Source organism: Carlito syrichta, unplaced genomic scaffold (genome assembly GCF_000164805.1).
Source record: "Carlito syrichta isolate Samal-C Ts95f unplaced genomic scaffold, Tarsius_syrichta-2.0.1 Scaffold236174, whole genome shotgun sequence".
Classification (NCBI taxonomy): Eukaryota; Metazoa; Chordata; class Mammalia; order Primates; family Tarsiidae; genus Carlito; species Carlito syrichta.
In genome coordinates this window covers 1-10,442 of record NW_007180270.1, presented here as the reverse complement: position 1 = coordinate 10,442, position 10,442 = coordinate 1, and the positions used below count along the sequence as shown (strand labels likewise).

Below are 10,442 nucleotides of genomic sequence, written 5' to 3'. Positions count from 1 at the left end.
ATTGCCTCCATTGCTGGCATTTGAAAAATACTGCTTTCCTTCCACTATCCATTTCCTCTTGTGTATGTGGCTTTTCAGGTAGTGAGCAGATAAACTTGTTGATTACATTATCAGAAGCATAATACTAGACTAGAAAGATGGTGAATAAGACTCTGCTGTGTCCATAAAAGAAAGTCTGAATTATACTTGATTCATTCCTAAAACCTGAAGAAAACTAGTGCAAATGAAGTCGACACTTAGTGGGAACAACAACAAAAATAAAACATTTGTTACATTCCATCTAATCATTTTCCTTGTGTGTACCAACAGTTATTGCAATAGGTTTGTGCTTCTATCACCAATAATATCGACTTAATAAAAAAATTTACAAATGGATACTTTCCATTTGAAATTATGACAAATATTATGTTTCAAAAAACAGAAAACCCAACTTAAAACTAGTGAAAAATCAGGCATGCAAAGAAGCAGAAAAATTCTATCCATAATGAGAAAAACATCAATTTGTAGGACATACCCAGAAATGGCATATATGCTAAAATTAGTAGACACAGACAATAAATAAGCTATTTATTGCAATATATTTCACATATCTATGAAAGTAGAGGAATTCACATGTTAAGTAGATACATGAAAGAAATTTTAAAATAAGAATTTCAAAAGATAGAAAATACCATGCTTGAAATAAAAAATATGCAGTATGAGAGTAAAAGAAGATTAAACATTGCAGAAGAAATATGCTACAAGAGTAGCCCAAAGAGGAATAAAAACACTAAAATAAATTAACAGTGCATTAGTGAGCAGTGAGACAATTTCAAGTGCCTTAAAATATGAATAACTGGAATCCCAAAAAAGTGAGGTCATAGAAAACATTTGATTAAATAATGGCCAAATTTTCTCAAAGTTTGATAAAAATTATAAACCTATACAGAACTAAAAGCCTAAAATAAAACTCTAAGAAACAAAAACATAAGGAGTACTTTTCCAAAGTACAGGATAATCAAATGTTTTAAGCTAATGATAAAGAGAAAAATTTTAAAGTACCCAAGGATGGGAAGGGAGAGATATATTGCATTCAGAAGACTGAAAAAAATGACAACAGGCCTTTGTCAAACAAATAAATCAAGTGACAATGAAGCAGCAACATTTTTCAATTACCAAAAGAAAAACTTAGATTTCTATACCTAGCAAACATATATTTTACCAACTAAGAAGATGTAAACACGTTTAAACTTATAAAACTGAAAATTATAACTATACCTTAAAGCATATGCAAAGTATAATGGTTAGAAGAATACTGAAATTGATTTTCTTTGCACCTAGTGTCAACATTTTCAAAAATTCTAGGGTGATAAAGTCCCTAGCCGTGAAAGTTTCAGTTGCTTAGTTATATTAAAACTACACATTTAAAATAAGTCTAAAGCATAAAGAACAGTCTAACGTCCTTGATCAGCCTTGCTTTAAAGTATCAAATGAAGGTGTAGCTATAAAATAACAATTCAGCTTGTTGAATTTGTCAGCAACTTAAGTTTACTTATTTGAATTTCTTAATCATTGTGAATAAAAATTTTTGCTTTTTCATTTATTCTCAGAAAAATAGGTTTTGTACGTTTAACCTGAATAATACTGTATAATATGAGCAGATACATTCATATTGGTATACATTTTTTTGGTTACAGAACCAGTCAACTAACATTTGGGGGAAAAGCAGTTTTAGCAATAAAATAATATTTTTTGTATCATTTAATTTAAAAGCCCGAGGCACATGGGAGCATTCAGAGAGAAAGACTTGTGACCATATGAATATATATATAGATATATATATTCATATCTAGGTATAACTTCCCCTGTGTACATTATTTACATGATCTGTGTAATATTAATGTATACCAAATATTTAGTGGAAAGAAATGTACAAAACTGAAATATATAACACCTCACTTTTTTTAAACTCTAAAGAAGTGTGTTTATAAAAATATTTCTCCAACTATGAAGACATTCACCAAAAGTATGTAGTGAGTACACCCAGTTCATTAGCCTGAATTGGGCTAAATAAACTATTTAACAACTTAGCTATCTCATATTGTTGGGCAACATTTTGGAGACTTTGAGAAAAAAATGCAGATAAAAACACCTAATTAAAAATTTTGGCAATATTTTATGACTTGGGTGGAGATTACACTGATTTTTTTATTATTCACTAAACTGTAAGTAAATGTTTTGTGAACTTTTCAATGTATATAATATGTTGGATGGCAAAATAAGGAAAATAAATCTTTTGGACATATACGATATTAATGTAAATTATTTAAAACTCAAAATACACTTATGATTAAAACAGAAGTGTGATTATTTATTTTTTATTAGATAATATCTCCAAATAAAATATCCTCACAATTTTTAATGAAAATATGTGCTTGTTTCTGGAACATTTTTTTTTTAATCAGGTCTGGTGAATAAAACAGCTTCTTGTAATTACTGATCAAGAATTCTTAATAACAATAACCAATAAATAAATGTTTGCAATCACCACCAACAACAAATTTGAATGCAAAAATAACAATTTAAAATTATTTTTTAAAACAGTCCAAATATTTAAAATTGAAATCCCATTCAAATAATGTAAATGACATGTTCTTTCATTGCCAAATTTAATGTTAAATCAGTGTGGAACCAATTTACTTTTTATTTCATATATTTCAAAATAGCAAAAATGTCCTAATTGCAGAAAACATGCATTTTTAAAGCAGTCATACTAGCTTAGATGGTACTAAGTGGATACATCAGCTGGAAATGGGCGAGATTATCTGATTCTAGGAAGACAGACACTGGTTCACAGATGGCAGAGCCTAAGGCTGAGCACTGTGCTCCTTGGGCACCTGAAACATAAACTCTTCCAGCAGTCTCACGGGCCTCTTGTCCTCAGTGGGCTCTCTCCCCTTCTGTGTGTGACAGTTGTAGCTGATGTTCACGAGGTGAAGCTCCGTTTTGGTTGGGCTTTTCAAATGGAGCAGTGTGTGCTATTTTGTCTTGTTTTTCTTGCTCCTTCTGAAGTCATGTTGTGCTGTCACATCAGACCTCCTTATTCTTAGTCTTCTAAGAGTTCCTTTCCAGGCTACAATCTGCTGGATCAACCAGACTGAAGTTCCACCTGTACCAGGTCAAATGTGACTGGTCTAGACTCAATACCTTAACCTGTAACCCATTTGCCATTCTGTTTGCTAGGCTGTGGTTAGAAAGCTCTGTTGCAATCTTTATTCACAAAGGAGAAAGAGAGAGAGCTTTGGAGAGAAGTGGCTAAAGATTTCAACTAATAAGTCAGTCATGGTGTTAGGTCAAATCAAGGATCTAATAACATTTTGATCACTTTAGGTGATAAACTGAGCTTTGTTGGTAAACAGGCGCCATTTCATAGGCATCAAAATATAATTTTCTACGATTTCCAATTTCATGTTTTGCCTCAATGTTAAACTTTGGTTACTGCCCCTTTAAGTTAATGTTACTCAATCTACTTAAACCAATTATAATTAATCGAATTAATCATTTATATTAAAAAAGATTTGATATTCCTTTGACATAAATTAATGTTTTTCCAGTTCAAAATGCGTATATGGAGAAACTATAATACAACAGGAATAAGAAATATACATATGGCAATATTTATATCTTTATCAAATTATACATACAAAGCTTCCAAATATTCAGTAACTGTAAAATAAATGTATATGGTCTAAAATTATTTTATATCTAATTTTCTCATTATATTGACTTTGCAAAAATATACATTTTAAATAATTTTAGTTATAAATATTAAAAAATGTAGTTCTAATTTAAAAGTTGAATACAATCATATTTGCTAGGTCAATACAAGAAATTCAACCTGTAAAATAAGTCTGTTGACTTCACAGAACTGAGCTGGAATATTAGAAATATTAGATCTTCCTTTCCAAATGGTAATCCTTGCTGCATAGCTAGACAACCATAGAATATTGTCATTATATGTGACAATCTATTCTGTCACCAAAAATATTGTGCAATTTTTAATCACATATGTCGATTCATTTTCCACCAGGGTGTGCTGGTAACAGAAATATAGTACTCAGACCACAAGATGTGTGCTACACCTGCAATTGACACTTTACTTTTTTGTCAGGTAACAAGAGTTTATGGACATGAATGTTATGTATCACATTCTATGTCTTTATTAAAGCATGTGAACTTCTAAAATATGTGCTTTAGAGCAAAATTCAAATAAGTTTTAAGCTTTCTGTTTAACCAGGCACTATAATAAATTCAGACCAAAAAAAAGAAGAGAAACAAGTACTAGGTATTCATATTCTGCTTGAAGAATAGAAGTTTTAAGCAAAATTAGAACTCTATGATAAATATTGTAATAAATACTTGACTTTTTGCTCTAATAACAGTAATTTTAATCCCATTCAAGTAAAGTCCTTAACTGGGAGCATCATCTTCTAGGGCTATTTTTATAAATCAAAGTTTTAGAAGTTTCAAAAATTGTTAAATCTTTGTATAAACATAAAAATTACAGCGATAACTGAACATGTCTCTTACCGATAATATATCCTTTAAGGATCATCTTGCCCTGAATTCACTCCAAGTAGTAATGGGAAATAGTTTAACTTCTGTGTAACACACAAAATTAAATTTTGTGGAACCTTATATTCTATTCTTTTTACTATAAATAACTTTTTGTTTCCAAATGATGGCATACTATCTAATAGGCTTGTTACAGTACACACACTACTATGTAAAGTGTGACATGACTCACAAAAAAGGCTTAACTAAAACTCCTCAGCCTCACTATCCCAGGAAAAGATTTCTAGTATTTAAAAAATAAATAAATAAAGTGTTTCTTTGTAGCTCATTCTGTTTGCCTACCTCTCTTAAAATCAAAATTCTGTAGGACATGTGCATTTTTCTAGTTGGACATCAGGACTTGAAGAGCATCTTTCTGCTACTGTCACCTTTACTGAGAGCATCATTCCCATGAAACCTACACTTTCAGGCCACTTCTGAAAGAATTTTCTAGAAGTTCTCTTTCTTGCCTTATAATTCTTTTTTTTCCCTTCCATTTCTTCACGAGATGAACAATGGATCAAAAACCAGGCTCTGCATCATTAGCCGTGTGGCCTTAAGCAAGTAATATACCCTTTACTCATGTAGAGAATGGATAAGAAGACTTATGTTTAATAGGATTTAATTTTTTTAATGTAGCACACAGATTAGGTCTCAGATTTTATTTTTTTCTTCTGAGACAAAAGGGATAAGTCAAATTTATGAAAGAATAAATCTCAATCTAGCTAGGTTTGTGTCATATATTTTTGTTTATTGTTTTTAAAGAAATATTAGATCTTCCTTTCCAAATGGTAATCCTTACTACATAGCTAGATAAACATAGTATCTTGACATTACATGTGACAATCTATTCTATCACCAAAAATATTGTGCAATTTTTAATCACAATCCACAGATACATGGGCAAGTCTATGACAATGTCAATTTTATTATGACAAAATGTAGACTGACCAACGCATTGTCATCATTGGTGGAGTCTGAGAAAGGTGAGCAGAGTAATAAACCTATTCCATCCACAATTATCTATAAGAATAGAAACTTGGTTCAATAGGGCATTAAGCTCCATTAAAGGATTGGGGCTAAAAATACAGAAAAAGAGCAATTAATAAAAGAACTCTGAACAATTCTGGAAATGTTTACAACTTTATCATGTCTACAATTTTTATCATCTCTTTTCTGCTTTAACACAATTGTAAGAAATAAAACCCTTGAAACTGTCAGGGGAAGGAGGGCACACCTCATAAACAGGGGTACCTGAAGATTGAACATTTGTATACTTAACCCTCAACTGTACCCCACGTCTTTAAACTAAAGGCAAAAAAAGGCATGCAGAGGAAAAAAAGAAAAATAAAACCCTTGAAACAGAAAAGAACTCTATACGGTTGTTCAGAGAAAGGAATGAACTTGTCAGATAGCATCCAACTGACTGACTTATCTTGGATGAGGAAGACACATAGAAAAAAGTAGATACTGTTATCCTTAAATAGGAAAATACATCAGCTCAGTGTATCCATCTAATGTGAGGAATAAAGATCAGGTTGGGGCTAGTTTGAGACTGAGGATGACTCTCAAGTTCAAGAATAAACCCACATGGTTGCATTACATGGTGAGAGCAGAAAATATATTAAAGTAGAAATCTTGTCAAGAAGACTTTAGAAAGAAAGATGAAGAGAAATAAAAGTATAGGAGTAAGAGGATGAGAAAGAGCAGGAAGGGGAGAGAAAGACCCAGGAATGGGGGAAGGAACTAAGGCAGCACCATTGGCTCTGCTCAGTTTGTAAATTTCTTTAGCATTCTCTTCAGAGCATGTTTGACATCTTTGTTTCTGAGGCTGTAAATGAAGGGATTCAACATGGGTACCACATTGGTATAAAACACTGAGAAAAATTTTCCCTCGCCGATGAACCCAACAGATGATGGCTTAACATGAGTAAGTAGCCCAAATCCATAAAATAGGCCAACAGTTATTATATGGGAGCCACAGGTGCTCACAGCCTTGGAGCAACCCTTAGTCGAGGACATGTGAAGGATGTTGAAAAGAATCAAAGTATAAGAAATTAAGATAATGAGGCTCGATACTATGACAACTGTTCCCACAATGAAAGAACTCACCACCTCATTGGCATAGGTGCTGCTGCAGGAGAGCTGGAGGAGGGGGAAGATGTCACACATGTAATGGTTAATGATGTTGGAATCACAAAAGATGAGCCTGATCATACACTCTGTGTGGACCATGGCCCCAGCAAACCCCATCACATATGAACCAAACATCAGCAAGGAACAGATCTTAGGGGACATGGTGACTGTGTACAGCAGAGGCTTACAGATGGCCACATAGCGATCATAGGCCATGGCTGTCAGCACATAGCACTCAGAGTTGACAAAAAAGCAGAAGAAAAATAGTTGAATCATGCATTCTGCAAAGGAGATGATGTTCCTCTCTAAAATAAAGCTCATCAGCATTGTGGGGGCAAAGACAAATGAATAACAGAGATCAATAAAGGACAGGTTGAAAAGGAAAAAATACATGGGAGTGTGAAGGTGTGAATTCAGGCAAATTAGATGAATTAAGCTCAAGTTTCCCACTACAGTGACCATATAGTTTACCGAGAACAGAAAAAACAGGGGCAGTTGGAGCTCAGATAGGTCTGTTAATCCCTTAAGAAGAAACTCAGTCACTGAAGAGTCATTTTCCACAGCCATTCACTCCGTGGGTGTGATCTGTAAAAACAAAGGTAAAAGAGACATTAACAGCTGACCTGCACTCTTTGTCTCCAAAGGGAGGTTTGAATCTGCTAGTTTACAAACTCAGAGTTGTCTAAATACACCCAAGGCATCCCAGGAGTCATACTTCCTATGGTGATTCCTGATAGTTCCCTTTTTTATCCTCTCCCCCTACCCATGTTGTATGTTTCTGTACAGGGAGAATTCTGGTAAACTTCCCAAAGTCTCTGCACATCATTCCCCCGCTTCTCCTCAAGTTTCACTAAGGATTAGGGCTGAATAAAGCAAAGAATAGTTGGTGTCTACCCAGAACACTTATGTATATAGTCTTGGGTTTGAAAGGCAATTATCAAGACAGAAGTGATTTTGGTCAGGTGCAGTAGCTCATATCTGTAATCCCAGCACTTTGGAAGGCTGAAGTAAGAGGATTGCTGGAGCCCAGGCGTCTAAGACCTGACTAGGAAACGTAACGAAACTTCATCTCTTTAAAAAATAAAAATAAAAAAATTAGCCAGGCATGGTGTCACACATCTGTGGTCCCAGTTACTCAGGAGAATGAGGGGAGAGAATTGCTTAAGCCCAGAAGTTCAAGGCTGTGGTGAGTCATGATCATGCCACTGCACTCCAGTCTGGGTTACAGTGTGAGGCCACAACTCAAAAAAATAAATAAACTGATTCAATGCTTACCTTTCTATCCTTGGAGGACTGATTGCTGCTGGATCTTAAGGGCCCTTCCTTTCCACTGTCCTGAGAGAGTCAAAGTTTCTGTGATGAAGGAAATAATTGGCACTAGCACAAACCTCAGTCTTTGACAGGTTAGAAAAGGTATTCTGTGGAATATGTCATAATTTATTTCTATTTGAGAATTTTTCTAGAAGGTTCTCTTCACACCCATGGAGGAAAACAATCATCATATATGAGCCTCCTAAACAGTAAGCTGACTTGAATAAGAATCTAAAATATAGTTGCCTTATAGTTGAGAAAATTGATGACAGACAGAAAATTATCTGCTTTATGATTTTTTTCCCAAGTTTGATGAGTCCCTTGAGGTTAGATGTTACTGAGCTTGTGTTTACATCCTGTGTCAGAGACCTAATACTGAGTCTGTTGGGAATGCATGTTTTACTCAGTTTATAATTTCACATCTGGAAATCCTAATCCCCGTTGCAGAATAGTGGGTGGCTTGCTTTGTCATTCTCCTTGCCATCCCCTAGGTTCTACACATAACTCTACAAAGGGGAGATCCTGGGGCACAGTCACTTGCCATGTCTACTGCTTTCCTATAAGCCTCTGGGATGGAGTTAGTAAAATATCAGATTTATCATCTTTAACACTATTCATGCTGTGGATTTCTCCTCAATAAAAAGATGTAGTAAGTGTTTGGGAGGGTGGGAGTGGGCTCTCATATCAGACTGAGTTTAAATCCAGACTTCTTAAATTTCAAGTGTGAGACCATAAACAATTGACAGAATTTCTTTGAGCCTTGTATGTATATTTGCATCTATGTAACCTATAGATATCTATAAAATGAGGCTAATAAAAGACCTGTCTCATAGGGTTGTTGTGGAAATTACATGAGTTAATTCACATAGGCTGGCTATGGTGACTCAAGCCTGTAACCCCAGGAATTTGGGAGGCCAAGGCAAGAGGACTGCCTGAGCCCAGGGGTTTGAAACCAGTCTGGGCAACTTGGCAAGACCTCGTCTGTACAATAAATCAAAAAATTAGCCGGGCATGGTATCGTGTGCCTGTAGTTCCAGCTACTTGGAAAGCTGAGGTGGAAGGCTCGCTAGAGCCCAGCAAGTCGAGGTTGAGGTGACTGCAAGTGTGCCACTGCACTCCAGTCTGGGCAACAGAGTGAGAGTCCATCTCAAAAAAAAAAAAAATTCACATAAAGTATCAGAAATGTGCCTGACATATAGAAAAACCCGACAGATGTTAGTACCCCTTCCCCTGTTCCTCATCCATATTTATATACATCAAGATTTCTCAGTCTTGGGACTTTTTACATTTCTGATGAGATAATTTTTCATTTGGAGGCTGCCTTGTATAGTATAGGGTGCATAGCATCCTAGTTTCCTCATTAGTTGCCAAATAGTATCCCCCAAACACACACACACACACATACACACACACACACACACACACCAGTTGTTACACTCAAAATTTTCTCCATTGTCAAATGAACTTTGGGTGGCAAAATTGCTCATATTTGAAAACCACTGTCCTATCTGTATAACCCAAACTTTTACCAAAAACTCTATTTTAGTCTATATTTCTCAAGCTCAAAGTGTTTCAAACTGAATTCGGCATTTTCTTGAATCCCATTGTTTCTCCCCCTCAGATATCATTTGCTAAATTTATTATTATTTTTACCATTGTCCAGGCAACTAATCCACAAACTGAATTTAAGCACCTCCTCCTCACTCACTAACTTCATCCAGCCTCCAAGTCCCAAAGAATCTATCTCTCTCCTTGAAAGATCTGAACTTTCCTCTCACTTATACAGCTTTTGTAGTTTCTCTTCAGCTCAAATTTAGAATACTCCAACAGTTTTATAACTTGAACTCATATGAAAGATGAGAATTTGGATCCTTTCACCTCCCCCCACTACAGCATACACACATCCTTTCTCTCCCTGCTCTCCAATCCCAACTTCCCCCAATGTGGTTGTAATTATAAATTCTGTTATAACTATATTCCAGTGTTACATTAAGCTTATTTTAAACACTATTCACAGCTAACTCACAAAATAGTATAATTGTTTTCATTTCCATCATTCCTTTTTGGGTTTTATTTTTATTGTTCTTATATTTTCCTCAGTTTCTTCCCAACATTTTCTCCATTTTTATATTTTTTAATCAATATTTTTTATTATGATATTGTGGGGTACAGTTGAGCGTTAGATATACAAATATGCTTCATTCAGGCACCCTTGCTGATAAGAAGTGTCTCCCCGTCCCCAGACAGATATTTACTACCATTAATCCCATCTCCCTTCCCCTCACCCCACCATAGTTTCCCACCACCGTCAGTCATTTTCTTATGGTAATACGTTGGATGACCAAAGTCCACTATATGAGTGAGAACATGTGATACTCATATCTTTGTTTCTGTGAGAGGTC

General features: G+C 34.9%; 1 protein-coding gene across 1 annotated transcript; it reads right to left on the bottom strand.

The window, feature by feature from the left end:
- Nucleotides 1-6,363: 6,363 nt before the first annotated feature.
- LOC103253533 (olfactory receptor 143-like) lies at nt 6,364-8,076 on the bottom strand. The gene is made up of 2 exons (XM_008051816.1): nt 8,005-8,076; nt 6,364-7,314 (listed from the first exon to the last, which is right to left on the bottom strand). The coding sequence occupies exon 2, from the start codon at nt 7,294-7,296 to the stop codon at nt 6,364-6,366; it is 933 nt and encodes a 310-aa protein (XP_008050007.1). The 5' UTR covers nt 7,297-7,314; nt 8,005-8,076.
- Between the last annotated feature and the right edge of the window lie 2,366 nt (nt 8,077-10,442).

Coding starts and splice junctions, on each gene's coding strand:
- LOC103253533 (XM_008051816.1), bottom strand. CDS start 7,296: ATGGCTGTGGAAAATGACTCTTCAGTGACTGAGTTTCTTCTTAAGGGA.